Source organism: Meleagris gallopavo, chromosome 8, assembly GCF_905368555.1.
Source record: "Meleagris gallopavo chromosome 8, MGAL_WU_HG_1.1, whole genome shotgun sequence".
Taxonomy (NCBI): Eukaryota; Metazoa; Chordata; class Aves; order Galliformes; family Phasianidae; genus Meleagris; species Meleagris gallopavo.
In genome coordinates, this window is record NC_139411.1 from 1,476,536 (window position 1) to 1,494,706 (window position 18,171).

Below are 18,171 nucleotides of genomic sequence, written 5' to 3' on the forward strand. Positions count from 1 at the left end.
CACTGGAAATGCAGTTTATTTGTGGAGCTGGTGCTACAGAGCAGATGTGTATGTGAATTATGATGAAATCTAAACAGAAAGCTTAGTTATTGCTTGCTTGGTTTTCAGTGGAATCTGAGCTCGGGGTTTTCTTTTACTTTTCATCTGTTGAGCAAACATCGAAGCCATGAGTCTGAAGACAACCAGCCCATCTGTTTCCATTTCCTTTCTCTTTACCTTCTCCCTATTCTTGTGAATCTTTCAGACATACATGATGTTTAATTGAACTTAATCCCAATTAATTGCTTAAATGATTCAAGTAAGTAATATTATTTAGGAAAAATTACACACTGCCTTTCAGGCTTAGAATGCAGTTATTGCAAGCAAAAATCCACCCGTTGCTTTTGGGCCTGGAACCAGCCAGTCATATGACTATTTGTTAGTATAGCAATTACATCAAGCAAGGGATGAGTTGGCTGCTTTGGCTGCATAGGAACTGTAAGGCTGTAGTTTAAGTCATGGCATTTGTGAGAAAAATGCTGTAGTCTTAAAGAAAAGAAATTTTTTTCAGAGATTGGTGTTTATTTTTGACAAACAAATTGTCAGTATGAAACAAAATTATAATGTCTTTGAGCCTTTCAATTCCAGCCAAATCATTATCACTGATGCTCAAATACATTATTATCTGTCTGAAGCACTGAGCACTTTCCATTATCATTTTTCTACTGGTGCTAAAAATAATTTTCTGTAGTTTTATTGAACTAATCTAGCAACTTTCCAAACCTAACAAAGGAAAAGAAACACAGTATTGGACTTCATAAGGAACTCAAGCCTATTCTTCTTGTAAAGTAATAGAAACTGTTAAATCTTTGCATAAAAAATCTTACTAATAAGCTTCACTTAATGTGGAAGAAATAGGCTGGAAGGCTTTAATATGATATTGCATTAATTTGATATTAAGCTAAAAATTATTATTGTTATAAAATTGCAGAGAAGTTTTGTTCTATTCCCACCATCCAATTTGTTATTTATATGTGAAAAGGGGCAGCTGAACCAATAAGCCTGTACAACACAGTTAAAAACTAAAGTAAATTTAATGACATTACTTTCCAGACTAAATTTGCATAATGTAATTTAGGGAAATAGTTGCCGTATGTTTGCATTAACTACAAGCTGGCGTCTGACTGAGCATGTTTGAGCATTGGGCTAAGCCTCTTGTTCCAGCCCTGGAGTGGGAAGGGCTTTGCATTCTGACACTCAGGATTTAGTAAAGAGAAGAATATTCATATTGCAGTAAAGCAACGAGAAACATTATATGCCAGCAATTTCAAATCAGAAAAATAAGAACAAGATGCTTCTTTGTTGCACCATTCCCCATTTTTGTAGGTTTTGCAGTACAACCAGACTAAACCAGCTCCCCAGACTATACCGCTTACTTTGATACATCCACAACTTGTCAGTGATCTTGAAGGCTTTGGTAGTATTTGCAGTGTAACTACAGAGAGGCAGACTTTTCTGGTTATTAGTTAAGGGAGTACAATACTGTACAGTCTTACTTTTCAGTTCATTATAATGAAAGAGAAGACGACAATGTAGGAATTAAATATCTACGTTACTTAGATTACCAATAGCAATACAGAGTAGACAGAAAACAGAAGGCAAAGCGCTGCATCAAATGAAAACAAAATCTGACACATTCTCTTTTTACTGGGACTTAACAGAGATGGAGTGGCAAAACAGTGAGTTTGGGATGGACCTTGAGCCGTAAAGGTGATCCTGAGAGATTTCACAGTTCTGAAGCAGCCTTTGAAATGATGTGTGTCTGGCTTACACTGAGCCATGCAGTGAGATCTGAGGCACACGCTTCATCCTCCACATCACCACTACTGCAGGGGGGAGGACCATAAGGAAGCTCATGATCAGCACTGCAGCACAAATGACCAGCAGTATTTGCCATGGTGCCAGGTTTGCTTCTGCCACCATTTCCTCCATTCCAAGAGTATGAAGCTGTAGGGAAGAAAATACACCGCATTACTTTTCTTCTTTTTTTGTTTTTTAAAGATGTTACAACTGTATAGGTGTGCTTGTTTTATTTAGCCAGGGGCTGTGTAACAGAGCAGTGACATTGAGCTGTCAAACAATGATGTGTTGAGTCAATGTTATCTAGCATTACAAAATGTCAAATCTTGAACTTTTCAATCTAGTTTTCAATTTCATTTCTCAGAGTGGAGCGCTGGCTTTGCTCTTGTGGGTTTTTCCATCAGCATATGATGGGGTAAGTCAAAATGTGTCACTGGGGGTTATCTGCCACATAGGGTCCACAGTTATCAGATTAAACAAAATGATTTAAAAATGAATACTACCAATATATTTTTTAACATTTTTGCAACAAGTACAGACAGAAATGTACCCACCTAGCAGAAAAATAAATACAATTATAATGAGTAGAGCTCATCAAGTGTCTGGGAACAAGGAGAGAAAGAGACTGGAGAAAAACTGTTGTTCTGTCACTGAAGACTGGATCACTTCAGGATTTTGCCATCTAGCTGTCCAGCAAAGCATCTTCAGGGAAGGGAATTTCAAACAGTCTTCTTGTTTGAAAGCATTTAAAAGTTTTGTTTTCCTGCTTTAGCCTAGCACACAGCTTTAGACAGTCTCCAACAGACTGGCTGGACCAGCTGTTTTCTCTCATGTCAGGCAGGGTAATGCACAGCTCAGCACAGCTGAGCTCTTGAGCAAAATGGTGGCCCTCTCTATGTGGGAGTGCAGGGAGTTTCACCTCCCAGAGACATGTAGCCCAAGGCACCTGAGGGAAAGGCCCAATTTCCCTGGCTGTGGGTCCCAGAAGAGAGCTCCCTTTCATTCTCATCAGCCCCTGTCCCCTACAGAGCATCAGCCTGCCTTTCCCTTCTGGCTGGGTGACGGTGGCAGATTTTGATGTCAGAAAGACACTCATTATATCTTGCAATGCCAGGCCTGACCCTGCTGCAATCCTTCACAAGTAGACTGTTCAGATGGGGACAAGTAAGTCCTCTCTTCCTACTTGGAGCACCAAACTGAGTTGCATGGATATCTGCCAACTCTAAAGCTAAGAACAGTAGATACAAGAGAAGGGTGATCTGTGAATCATCAGGCACCAGGTTTCTGAGGCAGGGAGCAAGGCCCGCTCATAGGTGTGCCCTAACTCAGCAGGGACCAGGTGCTGCTGCTCAGCACAACCCCACACAGCTGAGCACCATGATGGGCCACAGATAAAGGTGGAGCTGGGGTGAGAAAGTTTAATCACAACTCCTCACTTTTGCTGTTGTTTGGAAGAAGGTCTCCCAAACAGCACTGCTCTCAGCCCAGGATCCTAGCCTAGACTTTTCCAGAGGACGTCCAAGGTTTGTTTGGTGCTATTTGATGTGAGATATAATGGGTTTCTGTAATTAAACACTAAACCTTACAAAAAAAAAAAAAAAACACAGATAAAATACGTGGTTTTGGAATACGTGGAAAGTGAGCAGACTTGAAAAATTAGCAAGCTGCCGGAAAATTTTTACCTGCTGCAGGAGTGTTGAAATTGCTCTTACTAAGACCTTCTTGCTAGGGCCTGCGAGGAAGAGCAGGAACTGTCTGATACCGAATCCTGCAGAGTTTTAATAATGATATCTACAAGAAAAGCTTGTAGCCTGTTAAGCAGGCTTCAGCTGGAGCTTTACTGAGCTGTTAAATGAGCAGGGTTCTGCTACCTGAAGGCAAGCTTTTGCTCTCTGCTGTTGACTTTCTGTTTTTTGTATCTGTGTCCTAATCTCTCAAGGTACCAACTCAACCTATTTTGAGAAAAAAGGGAAAACCATTTTCCCTTCAGGCTCAGTTGCACCTGTGCAGGCTCTGTGCCTGCCTTGCAGCAGTGCTGATACCTTTCCAGAAACCTCAGCCCTTGCAAACTTGTGCCAGGACTTACAGTTCAGATTAATGTCAACTCCTGCAAGCTGTGGAATGTTGCAAAGGGTACCGGTGTAGTTTCTAGCTCAGAGCCTGAAGCATGACTGTCTCCCTGCCAGCTGAGCACATACCTGTGGCAGGACAGCTCCGGAATGTCACCTGCTAGGCTTGTTCCTCTGTGACAATCTGGCCTTTCTTATGGCACGAAGTTTTCTTGTTCTCTCTCTTTGGGTGTGTGAAAGAAATTAAGTGTGAGGCCATTAACACAGAAGAGGCAGCTGTAGGAGAGCCTGGGGAGCTGCCTCCTGTTGTGTCTTTTTTTTTTTTTTTTTTTGCAGTCACACAGCTGCAAGAGAGCACTAGATTTGGACCTTTTCTCCTCCATCTGACCCTGTGATCTCCTGCTCCTGTTTCTCCCTCAGCTGTTTATCTGTGCTTTGTTGCTGTTTCATTCTCCCACTTTCATTTTGAGCCTTGTTATATATTATTTCACTCTGTTCCTCATTCCCCTATCTCAGTTCTCCTGTTTGGACAGGCTGTTACTCTGCTGTTTCTTGGTTTTTTTTGTTGTGGGATTTTTTTTTTTTTTTGGTAGGGAACAAGGGGTTTCCCCACTTCCTGTAATGCTGATCCCTCATCAGCAGATGATTCAGGGACAAAATCCAACCACAGCACCTGCTGAACTTCACACAGCAGGCATTAGTGACAGAGCAGAGAATGCTCTCTCCATTAAATGATGTCTGTGAGGGAAGCACATATCTGTAAACTTTACTAAAACAAACTTTGAGTGATTGTTAGTTGGACTATACCATGTTGAGTCAGAAACAGAGAGCACCCTGGAAGGAGAAAATGAAGTTAGAGATAGTAAGCCCTATGGTTTGCTGAATGTGAGCTGTGCTTGGATGTACAGACACAAGGAGAAGGCACCCCTCTGCTTGGTCCCCGGTGAAGTTGTGCCCTTATGCCTGGATAAGGGGCTGCTGAGGGGCACTAGTACTCCTGGCAGTAAAATGAAGTTTAGACAAAATCCTGCATGAAGCTGGGAGAAATCACTCAGTGGGAGGTACCAGCTGGGTTTTGGTGAGCCTTGGCACTTAAGTACTGAAATGTTCTGCAGTCAGAAAACAATGCTGAAGATGGTATCACAGAGGCAACTGAGAAGTGATGAGAAGATCTGCTGTGGTATAGAGCAACTTCAGGGAGTCAAGACAGAAGTAAAAGCTGTTTTTGTTTTTGTTTTTTTTTTTTTAAAAAAAAAAAAGGCAGCAGTTCATTTGCTAAAGTTCTTGTTTTGCCCATCAGGAGCTGACAGCTACATAAGCTTAGCTAGATAAGCTGATGCTGATGACTAGTAACTGTTAAGTCTCACAGGATATCCCTGAACTATTAACTCGTCCTTCACCAGCCTATTCTGTGCTTCCCTGCACTCATGTTTTTCAGCTTCCTGTATTTTAAAGCTTTGCACGCTTAGTTTGTGGGTGAGGCTTCACAGCCTGGGGCACATAAGGAGCTTGCTTTGGTCTGTCACAAACTGTTCCTGACCCACTCTGTATGACATATCAGCCATATAAATAAGGAAATCACGACTGGAATGCATTTGAAATGTAAATAGGTGCACTAAGAAATGAGTCTGTAGAACTGCAATACCGAGCAATTAGCAGGTACTGAGGCTGGAGGTCGTAACACTCCGGTGTTTTGCCTACCTGTGTCAGGTAGCCTAGTTTATTCAGTACAGCTCTGTAAGATCTGGAGCTGTTAGTCAGATAATGAGATGTTTATTACATTGACGGTGTTTGATGCACACAGACTGTGTGATTAAAACATTCTAAACAACTAGTACTCTTGCTGATGTCCTAAAGAACTTCTTGGGTTTAATTATGGGAGAGTATGAATGAAAAAAAACTTGGATATAGTGGTTAACGAAAACATCTCTTTAGAAAATAAAAATAGCGGTGTGTTTCTTTCATAATAAAAACACAGCTGTTGAAGCTTTGCAGTTTTTTTTATCTCAACTAAAAATCCTTGTCAGTGTGTTAGCATACCAGTTCTGCTCTCTAAACCACACAATATATATCTATAGCATCCTTCATTGCAAAATGATCTATATTTATCTGCAAGATTAAAGGCAAGGGTTGGAGAGTAATGGAATAAATGGAATACAATTCATGACTTCTCTAGAGTAGTATACAGTGAGCCCTTTTCAGAAGGGAAAAAGGCCTATTAAAGTGTGGGTTTTTTTGGTTGCGCCTTCAGTTTCCCATGATCCATTTCAAATTTGTCTGAAGCTACATACACTGAAGTCTTCCCTTTCTAAAGTTCATGTGAAACCTCTCTGGATGTTAAAAAAAGCAATTTTCTTAGCACAGATGACAGTCCTGCTTTTTAGAGAGGAGAAGAAAAAAAAAAAAACAATTCTATTCTTACACTCACCACAGAAAAGAATTAGAGCTTTACAACACGCATCTGGAAGTGAAACTGGTATGCTTCATTAAGAGCCTGTTTAATGCTATCTGAAGTAGGCCTTATAAACCATGTTAGATTGCAGATGGCTTTGCATCTACCCTTATCTTAACACAGATCCATTCATGACTGATAATGGCTTTGAGATAACAGCACACATCTCTTACAGAGGACTACATTAGCAGGAAACAAAGACTTGCTTAACAGTACATATATTTAGCTGTTACTCTACAGCCTGCTATAATATCAAGAAGACAATAGTGTTTGGCCAGTCAAAGCTTTTACTTCTGATCACTAGGAAAAAAAATCCATGCAAGCAGAAGGGATGACTGAATCTGTCAGGCTGCTCTCTCCCAGTGAGCTAGATGAGCAGTATGCCTATGACAGAGCTGGCTGGTGGCTTGCTTCTGCCCTCCAAGGAATCTGCAGTCCTGCCTTACCACCTGGAACTACTTAGGAGTACTTGTCCTGCCTGCTGCAGGTGCTGATCTGCCCAATGATATTTCTGATTTCAGCTGCAGTGAAGCTGAGTTACACAGCTATATTTCTCTGCTAATCTAACTCTTTTTCCCCAAGTCACTTGTGAATCTTTTCTTTGAAAAACCTATTGTAAAGGTGTTATGAAAATCTACGTGTATTTATCTGCTAAACCAACGGGGCAGAGTGGGAAGTTACTTTTCCTCAGTGCAATGAGGCCAAATGCTAAAGATAGCAACACTTAAAGGAAAAGAAAAAAAAAAAAAAAGAAACCAGCAGTGTTCTCTACAGAAGTAGTGTAAAGCTTTAATATAGCCTTCCTAAGCCTATGGGGTCACTGTAATGTGAGAAGGTCCCTGAATGAGATGATTGAGGGAGGTGGTGGCCTCCCAGGCTGTTACTTGCTCTCACTTGTGGGTCCTCTGCCTTACAGAAAGATGATCTGGCATCTGAATTAACATCAGAAATATCTATGTATATAACCTGTTCTCATCCAAACTTCAGAACACTCATCTATCTTGTAGTAATTTTGCCTCTATACTTGGAAATGTCAAAACTCTAGTGGTACTGACCAACCTCTGGGAACAAAGAAAACAAGTTTAAACGAATTCTTGGGAAGGCTTGTAAATACAGCTACCCAAAGATGGAATGGATCAGCCTGCAGCGCCAGTTTCATAACAGTCAAGCATGTGATTTTTCTCTTGTTTCTCGGGAAAATGACAACTTTGAATGTTAACTGAAAAGAACACCAGAGAACAAAAGACTGGGAGATGAACAGGAACATGGGCAAAGGCTGTTGGCCTTTCCTCATCTTCAGTTCCAGCAAGAAGTTATAATTCTTTTATCTCCTCCAACACAGTATTTCAGGTTTAAACACATATTTCTGAAAGAATTTTCCGAATCCTTTTACTCTTAGATGATTTCTGGAGATAAGTAACCTCAGGCAAGGGGAGCCTCGGTGCTTACAGCAACAGAACAAATTCCCAACTGGTAAGCTGCTCAGAGCTCTTTTTACTGAACAGAAATCTGGTTACTAAATATTTGTAAAGCAAGGATAAACATACCTCGAGCTGATACTTAGGTATAGACTTGTGTGACTGAGTATTTATGGAAGCTCACTGAGGAAACTAGACCCTTGACTAATGTCCAAGCAGGTGAATTCAGTACTTAATTTGGTGCTGGATGGTCTGCTCTGAGATTCTTGTTCCTAATGTTACTAGAAACTCTTGGCAGCTGCACTGGGGTTTTGCTCCATACGTTCTACTAGGCAAGAAAACACTGACAAATGTAGAGATGGATCTTGGGTGTGAGTGTCTCGTGTGAAGACACAGTTGGAAACTCCCTGTTTTCCCTGCAGCAAGTAGCAGCCTACTGCTGTTTTGTATCAATCTTGTCAGCTTAATCCCCTTTTCTTTGGCCTCCTTCACTTTGGTGGGAAGAGATAAACTATTCTTGCCTCAGAGAATATCTGCCATGAGATAGTTTGCTATTAAGGTTCTAGGCCACTCATTGTACTACTTAGTAACACCTGAGAATCAATCATTCTGCTCTCCTTACCATCACCATAAGCATAATCCTAATTGAATATAAACTTGGCTTTTCAATAAACAGTGACTTCAAGAAGTTCTATATAATGTAGTTGTACTGTAACTTTTGGGAATACTTCGGTCACACTCTGTGTAAACAAGCAGGGTAAACCCTCCTTCTGTATGGCTCAATCCCTTGTCTGCCTTCCTGGCGGCAGATAGAATGAAAAAGCCCTGATCAAAGATACTAAAAAATTATGATGTGTTGCAGACTACAAGTCATCTCCTTACTAAAACATTTTTTTCTATTTTAGTAGGCAGATAGTCACACTAAAATGTGTCAATTCAGAATATCAGATAAAATCAGATGTGGCGTTGCATTTCTGGTTTCAGAACGGGGCTTGTGGCTCTCTGCGGGTAGAGATTTTACAGCCCACACACAGGAGCTGCTTGAACGCCCTGATTGCGATGCTTTAGCACAGCTAAATGCTGCACGATGCTTCCTGTTTTGCAGATTGAACATCTCTTCTCCCAGACATGTACTTCTACTGGAAAAAAAGTGCTAAACCAGCAACCAAGCATTCGTTCTGCTCTATCCTCCCTTAACTTGGAGAGTGAAATCTTCAGACTTGGAGTGGGGCAAACAAGGGTTATCGTGAGCTGTTTTCTGATCCTAACTGCCAACTTAGTATTAGCACTTAATGATAATTAGATGGGTCTGAGCCGGTTGCCTGGAGAGGCCATCACTGCTGTATTGCCCCTGTTGATCCTTGTAACAGCATGCAGCTGCAGACAGGTGACTTCCTATGCTGCTTCTCTGACTTTGCTGGCCAGCGTAGAGAAGTTCTTGCTCAGAGACCAACTAGAAATGAGGGTGATTACTAGTCAACTGAATAAAGTGCTAATTACACAAAATAAGCATTATTTTTGAGAGTTATTCCAGCTTTTCTAAAGCATGCTGTAATCAGGCTTTACTTAGAAGTAATCAGACCAGTCCATTTAGCACTGTGAGTGAAGTCACTGAAAGCAAATTACCTTTATTTTTAAAAACAACGTGAAGCTTAGCTGCCAAAATACAATCTAATGTGCAAAATCTGGGAGATCTTGAGAAGACAGGCATGATGAAGACCAAGCATATGTACCAATGCAGAAGTGGCACAAAGCACTGTTAGGGTTTGGCTAATCGTGCTTTTAGTTAAGTATGAGACATAGTTTGTCCTCACTTTTTCCAAGTAAGCAGGCAATTAAGATGTAAGTTAAAATGTACCAAGACTGTCTTGCGTTTATGATATGGAGAAATCACTCTGGACATGTGAATTTTTTCATCCTTCATCTAAAAAGCTGTCTTAGTTCCCTTGGATTTCTCCATATGTGTCTGTTAGTTTTCTGACCCTTGAATATACTGCAGGGGGGGCTACATACAGCTATAAGTTAAATGTTTCCTATTCTGAAATGTTTAAACAGTTCTGAAGGGACTCATACAACCTGAAGGTCTCCTGACTGAAAGAGGAAAATAAAGGATTGCTTTATGCAGTACATTTGTAGACATAGCTCTATTTAGAAAACTGACTCTTAGTACTAGAGAACTTGACACAAGTGGCATAAATTACAACTTGACGTCTTGACTATGAGAAGTTCTAGATTTCTTTAGAGTGTGTTGCAGGTGAAGTGGCCCATTTGAGCAGTGCCACAGGAATTCCTATTTTCCATCCACCTTACCTTAGTCTCCTCAAGGTATGTTGCAAGTCTCACAGATAATCTTGAGTAGCTCTGTCCAAGAGCCCATCCTCTGTCCAGTTTCCTCAGTGTTTGCTGGAAAATGTGGTGTCGAGCCTGCAAGGCAGAACAGGGAATGTGAGGTTGCCGTCCCCTTAGCTGTGTGAGACTCAGAGGTGAGCACAGCGGTGTGCCCAGGTACTTGTTTGTACTGCAGTGCCTGCACACCTCCCACTTGCTGCTTCTTAAAGTGGCACAATCCTTTTGAAAACAAGGGTGAAGCAGTTTTGTTTGACCACAGTTTGCTCAGGACCAATAAAACTACAGTCTGCTCTTCACATGTGCTCACACTGCTCTGGCAGGCAGTCACTGGGAGGTGATAACTAACTGGTAGTTCCGTTGTGTCAGGAAACCACTTAGGCTTTCTCTGTAAAAATCACCTTATTTACTCAGAAATCAATTTATTGTCATAATAACAAATCAAAAGCTGGGTTATAAACTGAGGAACATATGCAGCCTTCAGAGTATGAAGGCTGTCATCCCTAAGGTTATCCAGACTCAAAATCTTGTTCATGCACCTAACCTGGTTCAATGCTTGTTATTTACAAGCTTACTGTTATTGTAATATTTGAAAGATTGAGGCTGCAGCATCTACTGCAGGAAGTAGGAAGGCACACCTGTAATGCTGTAACGTAAAGGAAAGTGCAGCAGTGACAACAGAACAGCAAAGTCCCAGGTTGTAGCAAGTGAGGAATTGCTCAAATGTAATAGCTATGAGCTCAGAAATAAAGGAAAAAACGTGCTTATGTTCAGAAGGTCTCAGGTATACAGGGATCCGCAGCAAGATAACCTCACCTCCACTGACAAACTTTAAATGAGGTCTGTAAGGGTGGATCCTGGCTCCACCCCCTTCTGGACACTGAGCTGCATTGTATGCACCTGAGCTCCCCTGGGTGGCTCTGCCTTCCCACCAGGTGCTCCATCACAGCTTCAAGCTGTGTCTTAACATTTCTAATATGCACATGCAAACCCTTTCAGAGATTTTACTAAGCAGTTCTGGTTCTGCTACATAATATGGTGGAGGTGGTGTTGCACAGTCCCTACGAACTAGTCCTAGACATAGTACTCCTGCTGGCATTTGTCTGATGATACGAGGTGAGATGATGGCCAGACTGCAGCATGGGCTAGGAACCCTCTGGTGCAGACACTTAAGCCATTCTGTCCAAAGAAGCACGTGTGTGCACCTACTGAGACCAAAGTTCAGACTTCAAGCATGTCCCTTCAGACCTGAAAGTCACCTGACAACATTTTTTTTTTTTCCTAAATCTTACCAAATACGCAACCTTATGGGAAAAAGTGACTGTTAGGAATAATTCTTCATGTCATAGATATTTTTATTGAAATAAAAACAATTTTTTTTGGGGGGGGTGAGGAGGAGGAGATGGGGGAGTACTTGTTTTTCACTGTACAAAGGGAGAATAAGTCAGTATGATTTTCTTCCCCAAAACTGATGCCTTATCTCCCTGTTTTATGTTACTTCATTGACCTTGTAAAAACAAAGTCCCTTCTTTTGTTTCTTTTCATGAAATCTTCTTATACAGTTTATCTCTCAAAATTAATAACATCTCAATGGGCATCAGCCTAGTGAAGGTGCCATTAGTTTCACCTTTGGAAGTGGTGCTCTTCATTGGCTGAAAAATTGGAGCTGCATCAGAGAGTTTGGCTTGTCAGCAAGCTGGGTGGTGTCAATGTACAGCCATAACACTGTTACAGTCACTTTAGGTGCAGCTAGCGTTCAAGGTTAGAATCCAAGTGGATTAGGCTTTTTTAAATTAAAGTTCATAAAGGTTTCAGAAAATAAACACTGAAGTAATTATTAATGACGCTGTTGCCAGCCTTGGGTACTCGTGTCTTTCTACAGTTACGGTGATGCTGTGTTGCCCTCTCATTCAGATTATAAAAATAAAAGAGGTGTCCAGGTGCCTGACTGAACTGGCCAAGATCAGTCAGTATCTTCTCAGGCCAAGACTACTGCTTCCAGACTTGCCTGCTTTTGGCAGGTTGCAGAAGTGAAGTGAGGAAGGGTGAGAAATATTTGTTTCACTTGAAATTTTAGGTCCTCATCTAGTAACTCAAGGAGTTAGTGACCAGAGGTTAGTGACCAGACAGGGTTAGCATTCAAATCTGTGGAGTAACAGATTTTTGCCTTTGCCTACCTTACTTGGAGTCCACAGGGGAAATGTGCCGGAACAGTGGGTGGCTGGCAAACATTTCTGCTATGGCATGTGTTCATAGACTTATGCTGAAGTCACATCGTTGCAATTTGTTCTGATTTTGAGATGATTCTGTAACCCCTAGAGTTGAGCAGGAAGATACCAAAGCTCAAGTTTCCAGGATAGATAGCATAAATAAAAACTTACCATGGTTTTTAGTGTTTGGAGGGTTCAACTTGGTTCTCAAGCTGACGTTATTTGCTGTGAGCTTCTGAACTGTGTTGGAATACATTGAGTGGAAAACTACTGCATGAGGTGATGCCTGTGTTCTGATTTCCTTGTGCTGGTGGCAAAGATAGTTTCACAACAGGAGTCATGCAAGGCTGAAGACTGTGGGCGGGTGAGCTGATGAGTGAAGACAGATACTGAAAAGCTGTAAAACATTTGTGAGTAAGAAAGAGTAACAACACAATTTGAAAGCGAAAGAGTGCCCGTGGGTTCTTGATTCCCCATTTGTCCTCTGCACGCCTGCTTCAAACTGGGTTCAACATAGCAGTCTGTTTAGACCTTACACTACAGGATTCAGTGCTTTACATTTTGGCTGTAATATCCAGAAACAAGGTGCTGATCAGCAGCTTGTGCATCTCATCGCATGCTGAACAGATGCATTTTGCAAACTGAGGATTTTGTTTACAAAACATTTCTTTTTATACGTTTGGATAACTTCTCCAGGAACTGTAAAATGGTCGTATGCATTTTTGCGGTGAAGAATCTGAATATTACCAGAGTGAATAATTACATACCTTGCAGAAGTACCAAACTATTGAAGCAGGAAGGTGTGTTGGTGTAACATTAATCCTTAAGCATTAATCAGTCTAAGTAAATACCTTTAAGATAAAATATTTAGTTTTGCAAAGAATAGCAGCAAGAGTGGTTCACAGGCCACGACAGCAAGCAAGGAGCTGAATGGAGGCCAGGGGCATCTATGCCTTTCCATAGAGCAGGTGGTGAGATTGTGTACTCAAAACATTTGAGTAATTGAATTTAAGCCAGCTCAGGAATGTCATGCACAGCCAGTTGCTGCTCTGGAATTACAGTGATGTGCATAGCCAAGAGGCTGCAAGCAGCCCCCTCTCTGGCCCCTGTGTTTACACCAGCCATGGTCTTGCCTTCCTTCCGTGCTTAGCACTGTATGTTATCTGTTTGGTCTCCCATCACGCAGAGGGTAGGAGGAGCTGGTCTGGTTCTAGGGCTGTAAGTTTCGTTGCTCAGCTCCCTCTAAACAGTCTGGGGCTAATAAGGTTCACATGAGTGGGTGCAGCTGATACTGAGGCATTAGATGCAGTGTGTGTGGAAGCATGTTTAAATGGTTGGCCGGCCCTTGCCCCATGGTTCATAGAGCTTGTGCAGAGTCTACATTATCTAAGCTATGCTGGAGTCAACTACCCAAGAGGAAGGAAGGAAAAAAATTCATAAACGTATCTAGGTCTGACTGTTGCACTGCTCAACTCTGCAAGTGGGAATGCCCCAGCTTTGGTAGGTGATTGAACCCCTTTAATAAATGTTTAGAAAGCTTTGTCTTAAAAAATTCTTTAGCTTTAACGAGAAGGGGCAAGCTCTGAGTAGCTTCTGCAAGGAGCACGGAATACAGGCTTTTTGCAAGATATATGTGTCTACAAAGCTTAGCCCTTGGGAAATCTCAGTCAAGTTTTGTGAAGACTTGAAATTGCCAGTTATGCCTACAAATCAGCTAGGGTTATCTGAATCCCTCTACCTCTTAGCTGAAATAAATTGATCTTGCCATGGCTCTATTGTTCACACCAGGCTCAGTTTCCATGTGTGGCACCTTGATCTTTTTGTCTTACAGATCCTTTGAGTCAGGAAAGGGATTAGGAGTTGCCAGAGGCGCTGAGGCCAGGTGGCTTCTGGCCACCACTTCAGTCATATGAGGGTTACAGACCTGATGACTCTCAAAGTTTCCCAAGGGAAATGTAAGGGGAGAGAAAACCCCCTGTCCTGTGCCACCCTAGCAGCACTGCTTATTTGTTCTTTCAGGGAATGTGTTATGGGTGAAGAAGAGCAGAGAAAAGCAGGCTGAGCAACAGCTGTGGTAGCAAAGATGTCTGTATGAGTAGGTTTGATGGGGGAAATTTCTGAGGAAATTTGGGATCTGAGGAGACCAAAGTAAGGCTCATGGCTACACAGGGCTATAGGAAGCTTTCCTGATTGCAAGAAAGTTAGGGGACAATCAATAACGGATCAGACAAAACAGTCACTGCTCTCATTTTAAGTAATGGCTTATAATCCTATGGTTGGTATTTATTCAAAAACCAAATCAGACTGAAATGAGTGACTTATATTTTTACACGCTATGTTGAGTTCACTAGCTACAAATGAAGGAACAAGGGAAATAAAAGACTATTCCACATACCCTGCCAGACAGGAAAAAGCACTAAAACTGGCAGACAACAAGGCGGTTCTGATTGCACTTTTTGTCATTCCAAGTGCCGTCAGTGTACATCTCCACACACTCCTCTTCGCCTTTGCCAGAAGGCTCGTGTAAATACCAGTTGGTATAGCTCAGGTCAGCACCATTCAGGAATTGGAATTTGCCTGGGATTAGAGATTCCTTTATCCCCAGGTAGGCGTACCTATTAAACTGCTTCACAAAGTGCAGAATGGCAGCGTTCTCATCTGCATTCCTTGGAGATGCAATACACCCACCAGCCTCCTGGCACATTTTCACAGTAGCATAGAAATCAGCTGTTTTCCCATTGGTAGCAAATATTTTTTGTCCAGATGTTGTTATCTTCCCTTGTAAGCGAAGGACTGCAAGATCAGGTAGAAGTTGTTAATTTTTATGGATTGTTTTGTAGTCAACTTGCTGCCAATTGTAATTCCTACTATTATCACTCATGACTGCAGATTAAATCCAGAAATAACTACAGGAGATGAAAACATAAAATTTAAGATTAGAAATAGAGAATAAAGACAACCCCCAAAAGCTGGAATAAATCTGAAAAGATGAGGGGAGGGGGGAAAAAGTAAGAAATATATATGGATTTGCATGGGTTGATTGTGATAGGACAAGGAGGAACGGTTTTAAACTGAACCAGGGGAGGGTTAGGTTAGATAGTAGGAGGAAGTTTTTCACAAAGAGGGTGGTGAGGCACTGGAACAGGTTGCCCAAGGAGGTTGTGGATGCCCCATCCCTGGAGGCATTCAAGGCCAGGCTGGATGTGGCTCTGGGCAGCCTGGGCTGCTGGTTGGTGACCCTGCACACAGCAGGGGGTTGGAACCAGATGAGCATTGTGGTCCTTTGCAACCCAGGCCGTTCTATGATTCTATGATACAGACAATGAAATAGGAGAAGCACAAGAAGTTGGAGAAAGAGAGGATGAAAAGAGGAATCTTCCATTAAGATACTCTATTAATCCCTTTGATTCTAGCTCTGTACTGTATAAACCCTCTGAGATGGCCTGCAGAATATATGGATATTAGTCAGTCCTCGAGTGAGTAGAAACTTAGATACAACCAGATTGTGAATACTTTGAGACATTTTTAGCCTTCAGTTAGTTAGGGGCATAAGAAATGGTCAGGGAGCACTTTTGCATAGGTACGGTTCTGATAAGCTTGACTTATTTGCACTCAAACTTCAGAATTGTTACCTAGGCATCTCCCACTTGTTACAGAAAGCAACATGCTCTTCTTGCTCCAGTCTGTAAGTTATAACCCTTCTGTGTATCAGCAAGCAAGATAAAGGAAATGCGATGAAAACTGGAGAATCTGCTTTTTTCTTAGAAGACGTTTTATCATTCATCTTCTTTATGTTCCTTATTCCAGCTACAGTAAAAAGTAGATTTAGATGATAATTACCTCCTTCGAGTTTTAAAATCCGATCTTTTAACTGAAGGACAGTATCTTCCATTTCATTACCAGTAACTGATGGGAAACCTATAAACAAAACCAGCTGTTAGCAATTTGGGTTGAATTTTAAATCTTGGTTTTTAAGATAAAGCAGAGGTAATTGTGTGAAATTAATGTGAACTTTTAAAGCTTGTTCAACCTGTGTTAGATTACTGCTGTAAACTAGAGATCTTTTCACACATTGAGCTTTCTAAGGATAAGGAATATATTTGTGGTAACTGCTTGCCAGAGCAGTGATAGTTATGGAGAAACTTTATGGACTGGGGTAGACTTTAATTTTCAAGACTTGAGGCAGCCCAGACAAAGGACTAGCAATTGCACCGTAAGTTTATTTAATTTTAATTGTATTTTGGGACTGCTGACAGAATCCTTCAGGTTTTTTGAGCATTTCCCCACAGCTCCAACCTAACACCTGGCAACAAGCTTCTTTGAGCCTTGTACTGTGGGAAACGATACCCTTTTCTTTACATGAGCTGGGTGGGAGAGATTTAAACATCTTATTTCATACAGGAAATTTATGAAGATCTGATTATTTTCTACCAAGCAGAACCCAAGTCTTATCATACAGCATAGCACTGGGTTTATGAAGCATAAAGGTGAAACGTAACAGTATGTGTAGAAAAAAATGGCACTGGTAACTGCAGGCACCTGGTAAATAAGGTTGAGATAACCCTTTTTCTGCTCTGAAACCGGGCACTGGAAAAAATTGTCCTGGTTTTCCTTGAGCGTAGCAGGGGAGCAGGAGAAGTGTCAGTCCCAAGATTTTGTGGAACAACTCTGGTGATGGCATTATTCAAAGCCAAGTATAAAACAATCAGTTTTGTTCTCCAGTGTAGAGCCCTGTTAAAAAAAAAAAAAAAAAAAAAAAAAAAAAAAAAAAAACAGAAGAAAAGAAGAAATTCTGTACTTTGCTATCTGGGGTTGAAGTTTCTTCTATCAGATAGTGATATGAATGCCACTGACAGTTGCAAAGTTACATTATTTAGGAGCTTATCGAACAAAAAAAAAAAACAACCCCAAACCTCCCCATTCCCATCCCATTTTTATACAGCAGATACCCTCGTATACATATTTTCTCATGGGAAAAGCTGTAGTTCTAGTGTTAGTTTTACAGAGGAGCAATAGAATAAGAGAGAGCGTAAGGTGAACTAGGACATGTGGTCTTTGTCAATTTACTTAAGAGGGAAACAATTATTAACATCCATCTGTTAAAATATCGTCACCTCAGGTGACATCTTCAGTCACAGTATGCTAAAATTTTAATAAAAACGCTGACACAGAAAAACTTTAAAATGGAAAAGTTTGTGAGCAATTTACAACAATTTAATGGAAACCTCTTTAAAGATGTTCAACTTACCTGGTAGCTCCAATATGAAATAGGGAAGGCTCATTAAAATGGTCTAATTTATAGGGCAAGTAACTTGAGATTCATCTTATCTATGGGAAATACCAAGAGCACGTAATGTGATACAAATTTGCATCTGAATAGAACTGTCATTAACTTGAATGATAGGGGTTTGTTTTCTTCAAGAGCTGAACACACTTAAAGTGTGAGGAAAATATTTGAGGGTACTTTTCTGACTTGTGGAAACATTTTCACATATTAAAAAAAAAAAAAAAAAGAAAAACTTGGAACAGAACAAAGCAATTTCTCAATACTTATTTGAAATACCTGATGCATCCAGAGAATTGCTGTGTAAATGTCAAACTGTAAATATCAGTGAAGATAAGCTAAAATCCAGAGTTAACCTGAAGTGTAATATGCACCAGGAACATCCCTATAGTGCTATCGCTTTCATTATCACTGATAAGAACTCAGTCTGTGATAACTAAACTATTGTAGCTTAACAGAATCTAAATAGGCAGTAGCATAGCCTCAAAGTCAGAAAACAGTGCTACATCCGCAGCTTATGTAGAAGTAACAGAACAGGATATTCCAGGGGAAG

The 18,171-nt window shown here is 41.0% G+C and overlaps 1 protein-coding gene across 2 annotated transcripts; it reads right to left on the reverse strand.

Annotated features, from left to right (window-relative positions):
- On the reverse strand, positions 1 to 17,682 carry LOC100551007 (pulmonary surfactant-associated protein A-like). 2 transcript variants are annotated; one of them, XM_085229564.1, is made up of 6 exons: positions 17,583 to 17,682; positions 16,874 to 17,065; positions 16,175 to 16,252; positions 12,506 to 15,127; positions 10,089 to 10,202; positions 1 to 1,986 (listed from the first exon to the last, which is right to left on the reverse strand). In XM_085229564.1, exons 2-4 carry the CDS (start codon positions 17,013 to 17,015, stop codon positions 14,751 to 14,753), a joined length of 597 nt encoding a protein of 198 aa, XP_085085690.1. In that variant the 5' UTR covers positions 17,016 to 17,065; positions 17,583 to 17,682; the 3' UTR covers positions 1 to 1,986; positions 10,089 to 10,202; positions 12,506 to 14,750. The 2 variants fall into 2 exon arrangements, with proteins under 2 accessions (XP_085085690.1, XP_085085691.1); XM_085229565.1 differs by lacking the exon at positions 17,583 to 17,682 and having other exon boundaries at positions 16,874 to 17,426.
- Positions 17,683 to 18,171: the final 489 nt, after the last annotated feature.

What these genes read in the sequence shown, in the direction of transcription:
- LOC100551007 (XM_085229564.1), bottom strand. Translation starts at nt 17,015, where the DNA reads ATGCCATCACCAGAGTTGTTCCACAAAATCTTGGGACTGACACTTCTC. An exon ending in ATCTCAACCTTATTTACCAG is followed by an intron (nt 16,253 to 16,873) that starts GTGCCTGCAGTT and finishes TTTTGTTTATAG; the next exon opens with GTTTCCCATCAGTTACTGGT. An exon ending in GATTTTAAAACTCGAAGGAG is followed by an intron (nt 15,128 to 16,174) that starts GTAATTATCATC and finishes CTGATCTTGCAG; the next exon opens with TCCTTCGCTTACAAGGGAAG.